The 15,638-nt window shown below is 38.8% G+C and overlaps 1 protein-coding gene across 5 annotated transcripts in view; it reads right to left on the minus strand.

Moving 5' to 3' along the window:
* pald1a (phosphatase domain containing paladin 1a) overlaps window positions 1-15,638 on the minus strand; it is a 56,879-nt gene that overhangs the window by 12,601 nt on the left and 28,640 nt on the right. For all 5 annotated transcript variants that reach the window (XM_005919575.3, XM_005919577.3, XM_005919576.3 and 2 more), the window contains exon 19: window positions 1,852-2,007. In XM_005919575.3, coding sequence (XP_005919637.1) covers window positions 1,852-2,007 — 156 coding nt within the window. The remainder of the gene's footprint in view (window positions 1-1,851; window positions 2,008-15,638) is intronic.

Consider the following 15,638-nt stretch of genomic DNA (forward strand, 5'->3'; position numbering starts at 1 on the left):
TTTTCACAACGATTGTTCCAGTCTATTTTGGAATTCTCAGTTTTTCCTTTGAGTCTAATCCACCCCAAGAAGGGCAAAGAAGGAAGAGATTTTCATTCAGCAATTTTTAAACATTCCAGGGCCCACCTCCAGACTGTCTCCTCATGAAGAAGAATGGGAAATAGCCTTTGAGCTCAATGTCGAACATATCGTGTCCAAACATGACCAAGGCTTGTTTGATTGCTTTTGATCATAAGTTTTAGCGACTTCATTCTGACACGGTGATTCTAGGCATTAAACTTTCATGATTTAGCCTGAGGACACAACATATTGTGACGTTGACAATGATGCCTGCTCCGTGGAAGGAGGCTGCAGGCTTTTGAAGAGCTTAGTGAAAAGGCGGGCAAAAAATAAGACATCTAACATCTTTAATTAAAACTGAATGCAGGAAAATTATAAATTAAACACAATGTTCCTTTATATTTAAAATCCTCCACCCGTGGGCTGATCACAGCAAAATTGCTTAGTCCGTTTTTGCTTTTCCTGTTATGTGATTTTAACATATTGCAAAATAAATTTTAATTGCTGTGTGTGTGTGTTTTGTGTAACACTTACAGAATACTCATTTGCTTGGAACGCACATAAATTCTCGACTTTTACTGTAGAGGCACAGCTGGCTAAACGATTAATGTGACAACAAAAGCACAGAGCTGAGACAATATGAGGTTGAGTGTGTCAAGAATCAGGCCTCAAAGGAATCAGAACCAGCTTGTAAATTCCTGGAGGAAAACTATTATGAATCTGTGGTAACAAGCTTACAATGTGCAAAAATGGAGCATGCAGAAAAAAACATCTGTTACTGATTTCCTGTTTCCTGCTTTTTCTATATTAGGCTAATGGTAAATGTCATTTGCATGTTACTGCGTTATATACAGACAATGCTAAGGTGCATATTAGACTTGAAAACCTGCATGTTTGAAGGCACTGCCAGACTAATACAGTAATGGCTCAATTATACTAGACTAAGAACAGAATGGCAATCTCCTTGTGACTAGGAAAAATTAGTGGTTGCCTCGTCATCAAATTGACTTTTTTTTTTTTGCATTCAGTAATTGATTTCAGGTAGTTGCAGGGAAAGCTGGTTGCCAAGAGGGGTACGCATGCAGCATCCATAGCCTCTAAGTGACCACTTTCAATCATTAGGCGATTTCCCAAGTCACTTGGTAGGAGCCAACCTCTCTCCAAAAAACTGCAGTCCGACTGCAATTACGCTCATAAAGATTGGAGAAGTCTTCCAAATGACTGCCATTTATTTATAAACGCAGACATATTGCCAACAAAATGCAGTCAATCTGAGTCAGTTTGCACCTATATTATCACAAATAGATTGCATGCAATTTCTAACTTGACCCCATTCAATCTCAAACTGATCGCAGACTGATAGCAGACTGATTGCTATCAGTCTGCTATGGTTTTATCCCCATCTTGATGCATAAAATTTGCTGGGAAGACATCAACTGACTGACTGTAAGTGGTCCCTGTCTTCAAAGCAATGATGTCAAAAATGACAAGATCGCAAGGTCACTGGTTCTCTGTTAGAACAATATTAATCGTGCTCTAACCACTGTTTTCCTTAGTGGGATATTAGCATTAGCAGATTCACAGACTAATGCTTCTGATATTCTGACTGTTTTTAAATGCAGTTGATTGTTGAATGAAGGAAACTATGAAACAAACAAATCTTTTTTTCTTTGCATCTCACTCACCAAACCTTTTAATCCATTGATGGACCTAAAACGAATCCAATCTCATGTATATAAAATGCTTATGTATAGACGAGGAGACAGTAAAAGCAGGGCAGAAATCTTGTACCTGTTCCATCCAAAGTGTGAAAGAGCGCTGCCACGAGTCCTTCTTCTCTAGATGCAGGTATGTGTTGAAGAGGATGAGGTAAATGTAGCGCTCCAGGTACTGCAGGCTTTTCAGGAGAAGCTGCTGACACTCCTTCTCTGTCTTACCACTTTTGATCTAAAGAAAAAAAAAGAGTAAACAAAAGCATATTAGGGTAAGTGAGCAAAGGACATGACATTTTACCAATGTGAAAGAAACTGTTGTAAACAGCATCTATTTTTAGATTATATTGTATAATATTGAGCATTCTTGCCATCAAATCTGCCTTGATGGAGGCACAGTGTTCAAATCACTGAAGGAACATCTTTAATGGAAATATTTACAAAATTTTATCGAACTACAGAAGACAATGACAGAAAACATGATAAGAACAGCAGAGTGATTTCTTGCGTAACTTTTTCAGCTTCATTATCATCCCTGCTCACAAACTTCAGTTCTGCATGACACACCATTGTTTAGTCACAGACTCCATCAAGTTATCACTTTCACTGATATAGTGTATATCCTCTAAACTGCATCGACAGCAGCATAACATTTGTGAAGATTAGTTAGTTTTCTAATCTTGTTGCAACGGGCACAACATCACTACACAATAATTTAGTCCAATTTGAACTTTTGCAGTTTTAAATTTTAAAAATAAAATAGGTCTCAATTAGTGTCATGCCTAAAATAGCAGATACATTTAGCTAGAAAACTGTCCAAAGGTTTTAAATGCCAGACATTTAATATCTTCAATTCTTTGTGGGTTTCATATAATTTGTTCCGAAAAGTGGCAAGCTGTCATATCACAGTGTTCAGCTTCCCTAATTTAATCACAAATGGAATTAAATGTCAGGTTTCAGCCTGCGGATCATAGGGAAGAGTGGTCTTTCCTCACTCCCACAATTATCAAATCTCAAATGAAGGATTTGTGAGAAAAATACGTGCACAAAATGTAATAGAGGTTAGTGAGTGCAGATTAAGGCTGACATTAATATGAAGGCAAAGCAAAAGCAGATTATCATAATGGATAAGGGGTTCATATCAGTATTCCAAAGGGTAATTTTTAACTTCTAAAATTAAATAAGTCAATTTTAAGCCTTTAGTTAAAGTAACTCTAGTCCTAGAAGTCCAGCTTTGGTGAAGTGTTGACAAATAATACGTCATATATGGCCAAGGCCCGCCTGTTCATGGTTAGGTATTTGCGGATTTGCCTATTCAATTTTTTCTGTGGAATGTAACTCCAAATTATTCACGGAAAATTTGCCTTTTCGCCAATTTTTACATTGTCTTCAAGAAGCCATGAAAATTATACCAGCAGTTTTCAACAGCAATGTACAAGAACCAGATTTCTAAGGCTTTCTGCCAAAGAAGAAGAAGCAGGACCACAGTCAACTCCTAAAGGTTTTCAGGTTAGCTTCCACCATTATAGGAGTGTTCGTGCATAGCTGTAAGATGTATATTTTTAAGGGTAATGTTGTAAGATGACTTTGAAATTATATTTAAGTGTTTAGAATGATAGTTTAAGATATATTTGGTTTTGAACTGTTAGAATAAGCATTTATAAGCGTTTTCAGAGGGGGTCTCAAGCATTCCCGGATTTCAGCTATCTGCTTGGTAAACAAAGAACCAGCTGTCAAAAATTATAATAGTCGTGTTGAATGATGCACATTTAACCCTCTCCTGCAGTATAAAAAACTTCAGTGGGATACAAATGTCAGGACACAGTACAGATTAACTAACTAGGGTTTGCACTATTAGTTGTGGAGGGGGTTGTTTTCTTCAGCTATTCTTCTAGAGAATTGCTGCTGTGCTTGGGATCACTGTCCTGTTGTATGACTCAGTTACATCCAAGTTCCCATCGGACAAATGGCCTCACAGTTGACTCAAGAATATTTTGGTATACAGAAGAGTACTCAATGACTACAAGCTGCCCGAATCTTGTGGCTACAAAACAAGCCCAAAATCAACCCTCCATCACTACGCTTGACGTTTGGTATGAGCTAATTGTGCTGATATGCTGTGTTTGGTTTTCACCAAACATGGTGCTGAGCTAAACACCTCCACTTTGGTCTCATCCGTTCAAAGGACATTTTTGCAGAAATCTTGTGGTTTGTTCCAATACAAACTGAAGTAGTGCTGTGCTGGGTTCTGCTTCCTCAAGTGCATTTGATTAGCAAGCACCTGGCTGCTACTTACTTACTGTCTTAATTCCTATGGAAGCAGTAATAGTGTTTTGAGTTTTTCACAGGACTGTGTTAAATTAAAATACCTACTCTCTGTTTACTTCTGGTTTGGGTCATTCACTTTGTCTGTTTGTCAGTAAGATTTTAATGGCAGCAGATTCAAGCTAAGAAGGCTAAAAGCAGCACCAAAAACACTGAGGTGAGTTGACTCATTTGATTTTGTGTTAACATGCAGTATTGTAATTCATATAAACCGTATATGCATATAGAAAAAATATAAACTTCTTGAAGTTAAATTGTGATGAAATGCATCTATCCTGCTCATTCATGACATCATATACAATGAAACAGACCAAACACCCAAAAATTCAATCTTAAATAGCCTTCAAATACCTTGCAATTAAACAATTTGGGTGACACATAAATTACTTGTGCCTAGACAGCTTCATGCTGTGTGTGATATACTTTCTCAACAGATACAATACCCAATGATGTTTTTCCATTTTTTCTTCCCTTTTATCTGCTGAAGAAACCCATTACCAGTTGGCAGTTGGTAAGTCATCCGGCGAAACTGCTCAAAACATGCAATTATCAACAGGTACAACCTAATTTTCACAATAGCTGTTTACCCCTGTGTTTTACCCAACTCTTCACCTCCACTCTTTTTAAATAACTACAATAGTTACATGGCTATTCTTGTGATAATTACTTTCATAGAGTACACTAGAGTACTTAGCAATCATCTAAAGTATATGATGCTCCCCTGTTGTTATTCAAGAGACAAGAAAACAGTATTTTCACAAATCCAATTCACTGTCTCGAGGAGGGAAAGCCAGGCAAACGTTGGACATAAAATGTATAAAAATGAATGTATTAATTAAATTCTTCTTTTGAAAAAAAAAATTGGTTTATTATGTTTCTGACTAATCCTCTAAAAACCCTGCAGTAATTATTGAACAAATTAAAATACAAAATATTGGAGTTAAAGATAGACATAAAACAAAGACACCAAACAAAGGCAGACCTCTGTAGCAGATTTTGAGCTATTACTTGCAATCTCTTTCAAAGTTTATTATTTGAGTTGTTTTTTCAATTATAGGCTGGGTGAATGCTGAAAGGCTTTCATCAGAGTGCCGAGACAGTGTTAAGGTGCTTTCCCTTTTTGGCTTCTTCCTTCTGATTACTTAGAAGCCTTTAGCCCTGCCAGGAAACAAAGTGACAAGGTCTGCCATCCAGGCACATACTGGATTGAATACCATGTCAGTGGGGGTTAAGAGAAAGTAAGTGCTTGGAGAAGTGCAGTATGGTTTAATGATGCTTTTTCGCAGTGGTCTTTGTTTTTGATGAATGAAGCTGAATTAAAAGGTTATCTGCTCCCGGTGTGCAACAAAGGCATTTAGGGAGCTGTACAGAGAATATGAGTAGGTGGGCTAAAACTTTGGGTAATTTGAAATGTGCACACCATAATGCAATCATTCCAGAGCTAAATGACGCAGCAGACAGAAAGGGGGGTGAAAGGGGTTTCCTGTCCATTCCCAAACAGCTGTGGTTGGATCCCGGTTTTCCAAGCATCTGCAGCAGAGTGGTAGAGAAACCAGACTTAGGCAAACAATGGATGTGCTGTCTGTTTGTCAACTCCCCCAAAGGAAGGGGAAGAAAGACGAAGAATATGCACACCTAGTTTTTTTCAATATTCCTAAGTTAACACTGACTACAGCCAGAGGGCAGGTGAACGCATGTGAACCTGATTACCCTGTGCACCCTGCACCCCCATGGGGCTTTCAGCATTTCCTTTCTTAGCCTGAAAAACTACAATGCCAAAGCCTGGCACCTACCACTGCAACTGACTCTCTCTCTCTCTGTCTCTCTCCCTCACTCACACATGCAAACACACACACTTACACACACAAGCTCAGTTTGCAAGGATTACATAATTCACACCTCAACAATCTCCTGAGCTCTAATTTGCTGGCTGCCATCTGTCTGTCTGCATCAGCAGTGCCATGTGTGCGGTTCAACGGCCTCTTGAGCACAATCAGAAATTCCATCAGAAGACAATGTTTGAAAGGTTGTGGTAAAGAAAGAGAGCTTTTTTGTGGAAACAAGTCAGTCAAGGTTTTAGATTTGCGTATATAACATTTTTAGCTTCTGGGACAATTCTTTACTCTTTGCTCAGCATTTTTCTTTTTTTAATCTAAGAACTACTTCTTGCTCGCTTTGTTGAGAAGAAGGTAGTCGGGTTTCTTAAAATTCTCCAGCTATTGCACGTTAAGTAGAAAAATTTCTCCTGAGTTGATGGAGTTGATAGAAAAAAGGGGTGTAACTGAGAATTACATCAAAATCTCTGGTTTTTAAGAACAAAGGGGGTGACTGGTCAGCCCATTTGGACTATCAGAGGTTAAAGCTATAATTCAACCAGCTGCTGAGGTGCAATAATGAATGTCCTGAGTGCTCCTCAGCCCTGAATGAGAAGGGAGACTGGCCAAACACATACCATTGTTGAGAGAGTCCAGGAATGCTGGTTGGCTGACTTCTGAGCGAGGACAATGTGAAAGTGGGAAAGCGTTTAAAAAATGTTATTACTGCACAAACACTCACAAGGGAGACACACAGTTAACTGCCTGACTGGAAGTGCCTTATCTAGGTCTTTTCAGCACTAGTATCCCAGACATAACCCATTTTTATTGGGTTATGTCATGTTAGATGCATGTACAGCATGTGAAACACACTATATGCATACCCAAATCCACTGTCACCAAAACATACCTGAAAAAAAACAACAACAAAAAACGCATAACACTATGAGCCACATAACACTGATCTATGAGTCATTCAAGCATAAAAAGGGCACCGAACTCAACGGATGAACCAGTGTTGTGATAACAGACAACACGCCAAACAACCAATTTTAAATGTTATCGTCAGGCTGTTATTAGAGCCTGTCAGAAAAACACTTTTCTTTCCATTTCTTTAGTTATAATTTTGACTTTCAAGGTTATTCAAATTATACAAATTCCTTTTTTTGTCTTATATGCTTTATTTCCATGTGTGTTTGCACATATTTCAGTAAATCACTGCACCCGGCTCCTATTACTCTAGCAAAATATAAAGAAATGAGGGCTGCAGTTTTGTGTTACTCTGCAAAAAGTTTAAGTATATCAAAGAAAAGTGTAATATAATAGGAAATTTCCTCATCACTTTTAATAATTGTAATAGCACCCAAAACTTAAAATCTATACCAGAGGACAAAAAATGTCAAATAATAATTACCAACACCACAAGAAAAAATAATAAGACCTGTAATTAAAATCCAAAAGAGAAGCAGATGGGAATACACTATTCAGGATGGAGATGCCGTACGTGCAAGATGTGGCCACAGTACATTAAAAATGACTCAAACATAGCCACAATATTTATCAAAACATCTACTGCAAACAAACCACTATTCAGTAAGACATTCACCTTGGATGGGTCAGCAGTCTATCACAGGGTTAACAGGGCTACTACAGCGAGACAGACAAACTCACACTCTCACATCCACTCCTACAAGCAATTCAGAATCACCAATTTACCTAACCAGTGTGTCTTTGAACTGTGGGAAGAAACCTGGGCTCAAGAAGCGAGCATACGCCATAAAAGAACCTTCTCACTATGAGGCCACTCCACCACTGTGCACGCACAAAGTCTCAGCAAAACAACTCCAAACTTCTCAGGTAATCTGACTGCCGAACAGCGCACACTCTGCTTCTTAAACATTTGAAGTGGATGCAAATGCACTGTAACCACACCTGCTTAACATTTTTGAGTCAGATGTCTTACATTTCTTCTTTAAGTGGCACATCAATCAATTTAACAATGTGTTGAATTTTAAAGGAGCATTAAGCAGTTCATAAAAGGAATCCCTGTGTTTTACAGCATTTGTGATTTCAGCGTTTTATTCTTTGTCTCTCTTATTAGCTTTATGCTTTAGAAAGATGGTGCGTGCTGTAGGCAGCTTCAGCTCTATGCAGCAATTTCTTTTTGCATTGTCTGAAGTGAAACGTGCACTGATATGTGATTGTGAGTGATTTAATACAACAGCAGACACGTTTTTTCTGTCTCTGTTTTCAATTCTAACACATCAGACGAGGCTCAGACAAAGGTTCACGATAATCCCTGTATAAGCGTCATAGCCTGCAGCTGTAGTTACGCCACCAACATGTGAAATATGCTGCCAGACCTGTGCCTATGTGTTGTGTAAATAGAAATACTGTGCCTCATAAGGTTTGGTATAAAAGTGTTCCAGATGTTGAGCAATCCCAGGTTCCCGACGAAGGGTCAAATTGTCAATCTGAAAATCTAAACACAACACGAGGCAGCAATGATTGGATCTGTGCTTGCTTAAAGACTAAAATCACAGTGATAATGTGCACCTCCAGCCACACCTACACACAAACACAGGCTGACAGGCAAGTCAATTACTGTGTAGCTAGTGCTATTCATTTATCAAACCACTAACATCTTGCCCGCCAGGGTTTTTCAGGGTGATAGAATTTCTGTCCATCTCTTGCCATGAATCTCTCAGGCAAAAACTCACTGACAGTACTGACACATCACAGGCCAGCGTGCCATACAGTCTCTTAACCCTGACAAAAACATCAAGCAGTTTGAAAATGATTTTTCCCTTTTACTAGAGGATTAGAAAAGCAATTATTGGATATGTCGTCCTGATAGTTGTCTTCAAACGTCCATTTACTGGCCTGAACACACCAAGACGACTGAGCCATCGGCCTCTGTGGGACTGTAGCTGGGATGCTTCATCATCCATAGTTCTTGAAGCGTGAACAACTAATCTAGTCTTACTAGCGGCCATTCTACCAGCGGAGCATGTTAAAGGCAAATGACTTCACACATTGAAGTCGTTCAATATCATACAAACATTAATAAAAACACCTAATATATTTTAGGGGTTTTGTTTCTAGGTTACAGCTGCTTACAAGTCATGATGGTAAGGCTGGGTTGTGACGAGTGGAACATTTAAATTTGTGGGTTTTGACCATTTTCAGCAGAAAACAAGCAAAACAAAATATGTACACTGGTATTTTTTAACTTTTAATAAAGCATGACTTATCTAGTTTGGGAGTCCAGTGCTGAAGGTTGACCTGTCTCTTGACTCATATGGGTAAGGACCAAGCTGAGAAGTGCATATTATGGTCTGCCTGTCTGACATATGGTGCCAATTACCAGCTGATGGGGTTGCAGGGGTAAAAAGGCCAATCCATATTGGCCCTCACCACACAAGTTTGCACAAACAGCCATTCATCAGATTCTACAAGAAAAACCTCCCACTCAAATCCTAAGCCAAACTCCAACTTGTCCAAGTGGACAGGCAGCCTACACACGGCTTCTCAACTCAATGCACAGACATCTCAAAGTCAAGCAGGCTGCACATGCTGATTTTAAACCAGAGGCGGACAGCAATTTAACTAAACTGCTTTCCATCCAGGTGAATGTTTTAAAAGATAACTTGAAAGTTGTTGGCACAGCTTACTGAAAATGTATGCTAACAGAAATTAAGACAAAGAAGTCTTATGTTCTTTTTTTATAGTAGAAGTAGAGCCAGGAAATACATAGGAAACAATATGAGGACACGCAACAAAGCTCCAGCTTTCCAGGATTTACACAATGTTGTGGGTATCCAAACCATGTCCTCTAACAATCAGGGCTGCACTAAACTAGGCTCTTTGTTTATACACACAAACAAATGTGGCGTGTGTGTCTGTGTAGATAAGCACACATACACACAAAAGAGACTGCATTAGAAAGTCATCCCCAGTAAGATCTATTGCTCTTGCCTTTTCTCAGATGCCACCATCTAGAATTCACTAGAGGTTGTTTCATAGTCAAACATGAGCACAAAGCATGTTTTTACATCTAATATGTTAGTTATAATGCTCACAAGGCTACAATGAGTAAGGCAAGTTGGTATGTTAGACCTTGATCTAATTAGAATAACAAGTAATATGTCCTATAAGATATCTGAGTTGTAACATTGTAACTACTTAACTCTTTGATCTGCTCTAAGCCTATTGGTTGGTTTAGTTTTTATGCTATCTTTCATATAACCTTGTGCATTTAGGGATGCTTTTCTGCAGACCTGGGTTGTTATACATTGGTTATTTGAGCTATTGTTACCTTATTATTAACTCAAAGCAGTGTGGCCACTCTCCTCTGACCTCAAGTATCAGCACGACATTATTGGCTGGTAACTGGATGTTTTCTCATATTTTTGGATTATTGTCTGTAAACCTTAGAGATGGTTTCTGAGGGAAAATCCCAGCAGATCAGGCAAGTCTATCTAGCATAAAAAACATCTCACGTTCAAAATCAACTAAATGACCTTAATTCTAATGTAGCATTTGAACTTCAAAAGGTTGTCATAACTATGTGTACATACCTAAATGCTTTGATTTACTGCCTTGTGATTGGCTGATTAAAAATTCAGCATTAGCAATCAGCTGAAAAGGTGTACTTAACAAAGTGGTCATTGGGTATATTTTTTTCAAAACCACGCTTATTCATCCTCCAGTAGATGTAAAAATGAGAGAAATATATGAATGCATTTCTTTTATATTCCTTTAGGCTGCTTGAGCCTCAGAACCTTTTTTTAACTTGCACTTTTTTATGAACACCTGAGCATCCATCCAGAAAGCCTCTGCCAGTTTGGCCATGGCAAAACAATCAAAGCTATACATCATTCGGCCTCCAGTCTCAGGACTGGATCAACATAATATGAAAAACTCCTTTTTAAAACAGAAAAGAACCCATGCCGCAGCCAGAGAGAGGAGGAGACGAAGGTGCCTTTATGTTAATGGTTTCTACAGATTCTAATCCTCCTTTTTTCCCAGTCACTCAGAACTTAAAAGCAGTTTCAAGCCACATATTGTACATATATATCGGTATTCAGTCTTTCTATTTAGCCTTTAACAGTCCATGAGGATTTTTAATTGTATCACAATACAGATTTTATTTTACTTGACATTTACACTGAACCTATAACAGTTATAGCTAACAATCAAAAAGAATTTAACCCCAAATTGCACCTTAAAACAGAATTAATATGATGGAGAACTAAAGAAAAGAATGCAAAATAAACAGGCTTTTGATTAAGCAAGGTCAATCTTTTTGACAATAGAGCAAGCAGAAATACATGATTCGTCTGGGGAGCAGAGATTATAGAAGCCACAGGAGGAGACAGGGCTCATCAGCAGGGCCTACTCAGAGACTGGAATATCTGCCCACAATAACCACACCCATTATGGTACATTCTGTACGTGCACATGCCTGGCAACACAAGTGGTGACTCCCACACTGATCATTTACTGAGCTACCCAATATCTTATGCACGCAAACTCAATAGTGAGGCATTAAGATGCTATGTTGTTGAGCTAGCTAAACAGACATTCAATATTTTCAAACTAATTGGAGTTCTTTTAATCAAATTTGTACTTTTAGTTACTAATGACCTTCTACATTGATGTTAGTCAGCAACAGAAAGCATTTTGATGTAATTGATGTTTGAGGGGGGTTTTTTTTCTCCTTGTTAGGGAGCCGCAAAGCTGCTTTAAAGACCACGTTGTTTGCTAACCACACTGCAGAGGGATTAAAACCTCATATTACTATTTAAAATGTGAAAACAGCCACTTTCTTTGGGCCTGAGCACCCTTAAGATGCACAGAGGGACACAGATCAGAAGCCATAATCTGTGACAGTGTCCTGTTTTTCAGGAAGGTCATATTTATTTCAGTTAAACAAGGAACAACCACATATTTTCCCCTCAACACGTCTGAGAGACGCGACTGACAGGTTGCAGTCCAAATAGTGACCTCCCATGTCTTTTTCTTCTCACTATTCCTCAACGTTGATGGAAAAAAATTCATGAGGACTGCACTTACACTAAGCTCCTTAATAATACTGTTGAAACTTGGACAACTACAAACTACAAAAAATATATATATATACATTTTAGATACTTCCCCTCGTGTGGCTAACTGAAACAGGACAACCAAGTAAATATTATGATATTGCCATCACAACCTTTTTTAAAGGAAATGAAATGTATGCCGCGTAGCTATTAGTTGCTTGTTCTGTTTATTTATATTTTTCTCTTCCTCTTGCAATGATGATCCAGTATAACTCCTGCTTTTATTAAGGCTTTCTCTGACAACCCTAAAAGCTGGCAATACTGCAAAGCCCAATATGAGTACATAACTGTTGCAATGACTCATAATCTGTATTTGTCGGGCTTCTTTTTTTGTTCTTCGTGCAAGGTTACAGCCTTATTAGAAGCAAATTTTACTACTGCGGTGTAATGTTTATAGTTCACCAGTGGGGTTAATAGCCTATCGCTGAATGCTGAAAAAATCAGGAGCAGGAATTAACATTTGAATGATACGCATCGTTTACAACTCATGCTGATTGTTCACTTTCATTGGACACTACAATGCTAGAATATAATTAACTATGAACCATTGTATGCTATTGTAAAGAAGTCAAAAAAGGAAGGACAGGAGTAACTTTTATTGGCTATTATTATGGCTGGCACACAGGTAATTCACTCACTTTGGAACCTTTTTAAGTAAATCTGACTATTACACTGCAACCACAGGATGTCTGCAGCAGCACTACTTAAACTTACCTTTATGTAGGACTGCTACAGGAACAAAGAGCCATTATGAGATCAGAGCAGCCGGGTGTAGCTGGCCAGCATACTAAACAAACCTTTTTAAATTATATGCCTTAAACGTATTTTATGTCCATACCTTAGGAAATGCATCTGAGTTCAATTGCCAGCATGTATAAAATGCTTGTTACTATGAAGACTGTGACGGCTCTGTGGGAGAAGGTATGCAATTGTTGACATTGCATTCATTTGCTGCACAACTGTCTTCACGTATGAAACATGGCTTCCCCAGTGGGGCATTCTCAAAGTTTGATTCCCGGAGCAACTCGACCCAGTAACGACTTCTTGCATAATCCACATGGTTGGCATTTAAGTCACTTCAGCAGTGAAATTGCGTTCCCAGTTTGTTCAGTGCCAGTAGCTAGATGGCGCAAATGCCAGAAAGGTGGACTTTTTCCTGATGAAATGATTTGGGACTGAGCTGGAACTCACACAGACCATGACCACAGCTACTGGGAGCATGCTTAAGCACGCTTGCATGGCTTCGGAGGCAGTTATTCCTGATCTTTTGGCCTGAGGCATCGACAGGTTTAGTGTGTGAGGGGATGTAACCCATCTGTGCGGTGCCCAGGTCTGATGCACTGTCCCCGATTAAGAGGGAGACTGGAGGGACAGTCGGTGCTAAGGGCAGACGAGGGTAGTTCAGTTATTCAGGGTGAAAGCATGCTGAACAGTAATAATCGTTACTGATCAGCATGTAAATTCAGGCAGAGCATAATCTCTATTAGAGCAAGTGAAATGAGCAGACACAAGATAAGATGCAGTGTTTGGTCGAGGTTGCAAGATAAGAAAGGAAAAATAAATAACGCTAACACCACCTTTATTATACAGTAAAGTTAGCAAACTAAAGTATGAATGTTGAGTACAGAGCCGTATCTATCTTACATTTATGACAACAGGCTAGCCCCCATGGAATATTGATCTTATGCGATTAAACAAACCTGTCGCAGTAAAACTTTAGAGGGCATTTAACTGAGCCACAAGGCAATTTATTGCTTGAGCAGTTTTTTATTTGTAAGAGAAAGACTATGTTAAAAGCTGGGCTGTGATAGCAAGATGTGTTTATAAGGTATGCCAACGAAACTAATTAGCTTATCAGTTTTTAATGCTACAGTAAGTTAGTAACAGAATGAAATAACTCCCTTATGGTGATCCCTGCAGCTGTTTGCAGCTTTCCCTCGGCCGTATGTTTTTGTTAGCCGGCAAAAAAACAGAAGCTGTGCTGGTTCATGTAAATACCACGGTGAGCTGCCTGCTTTCACATCTCACACAGTTCCCACGACACAGCTTAACACTACCTGCCCAGCGTGAAATGGCAGTTGAAGCAAACAGGTGGCTGACGAGAAAAAATATAAAACATCTGGCGACACAAAGAGATATATATTTTGCTCAGGGATCGGAGAACAAAATAATGATACAATATTGAACTTCAAAATGCAAACAACAGGTGGGAAAAACAAAAAAAGTCACTATAATGTTGTGCATCATCTTACATACTGCCAGTTTACTCCTAATAGATGTAATATCCAATGTGGTAGTTAATTTAGGGAATGTTATCTAATATAAGGCAGCACAGTGGTGTGGCGGTTAGCAATGTTATCTCATAGCAAGAAGGTCCTGAGTTTAATTCCACCATCAGGCCAGAAAACTCTAGGTACTCTGGCTTCCTCCCACAGTCCAAAAACATGCAGTTAGTGGGGTTAGGTTAATTGGTAACTCTGAATTGGCTACAGGTGTGAGTGTAAATGGTTGTGTGTCTTTAAGTGTATGCAAAGACTGGCAACAAATCCTTTCACAAATGTTTTTCTTTTAAGAAGCTCTTTGTTTCAACGTTATGGTCATATTACAGTGCGCTTTCATTGCGCTGAATACTTGATATTTATCAAGACAATTGATATCAGCCTAATGCAATTCAATAATCCTTGCGAACTGCATTTCAGGTAGATGGGCTGATCTAATGGGAGGTCATATGAGCTGTTTTCCCACATGAACTCTGGACACTGTTGGGAGAATCTGGGAAACTATTCCAAGTTCATGCTTCTCATGAGTAAGAAAGAGTAAGTCTGCCTCAGAAACACCGTCACTACCAGCAGCACAAGTTTTGGTTCAGATAAAGGTGGTGCATGAGTAGAGGTAGAACAAATAATCCTAACTCACTGTACATCCTCTTTATAATTAGCTCCTATGTGCTCTCGTGGCTTTAAAAGGACATTAGACAGACTCTATAGTCAGATGCTGGCAGTTGAAAGAATATGAAGGCTTTATGACTAACTTATCAAAATGGCAAAAAACTGAAAGTGCACAGTTCAGAAACTGTGATTACAGAGTCTTATCCGGTTGCAAATAACATTTACAATCAAGTATGCCGGAAAACCTGCTGGCTTTGGATTCAAATAAGAGGTCTACAAAACACAGCAGGGCAGTATAGTACAAAGTAAAGATGTAATTAAACTTTGAACAAATCCAAGTAAGCCGCAAAAGTTATATAAGAATAATATAAGAGCTATAAAAAATCTGAGAATATAATTCAGGTGGCTGAATCCTTCACTGGAAATACTTATCTGTTTGCTTTTTTTCCCCTCGATGACGCACTGCAGCAGGTGATTGTACTCATTACTTTTTCCTCTATACTAATCAGTGAAGTCACCTGGCACGGCACATGGTGCGAACAAAAACCTGCATATACTCTACCCACCATAGTATGTATGGCTATAAATACCTCAGAATCATCATTCAAAGGGAGTGTAGTCTGCTGAAAGGGAGTGAGACACGTACAAGAAGATCATTAAAGTCATCAATGAGCCAACTCTTTGCTGCCACTCGCAAGGATACGTGAAAATCAGTCTACTCTCTTCAGTTTA

This window comes from Haplochromis burtoni, unplaced genomic scaffold (genome assembly GCF_018398535.1).
Source record: "Haplochromis burtoni strain Fernald_Lab_line unplaced genomic scaffold, NCSU_Asbu1 Contig_37, whole genome shotgun sequence".
NCBI lineage: Eukaryota > Metazoa > Chordata > Actinopteri > Cichliformes > Cichlidae > Haplochromis > Haplochromis burtoni.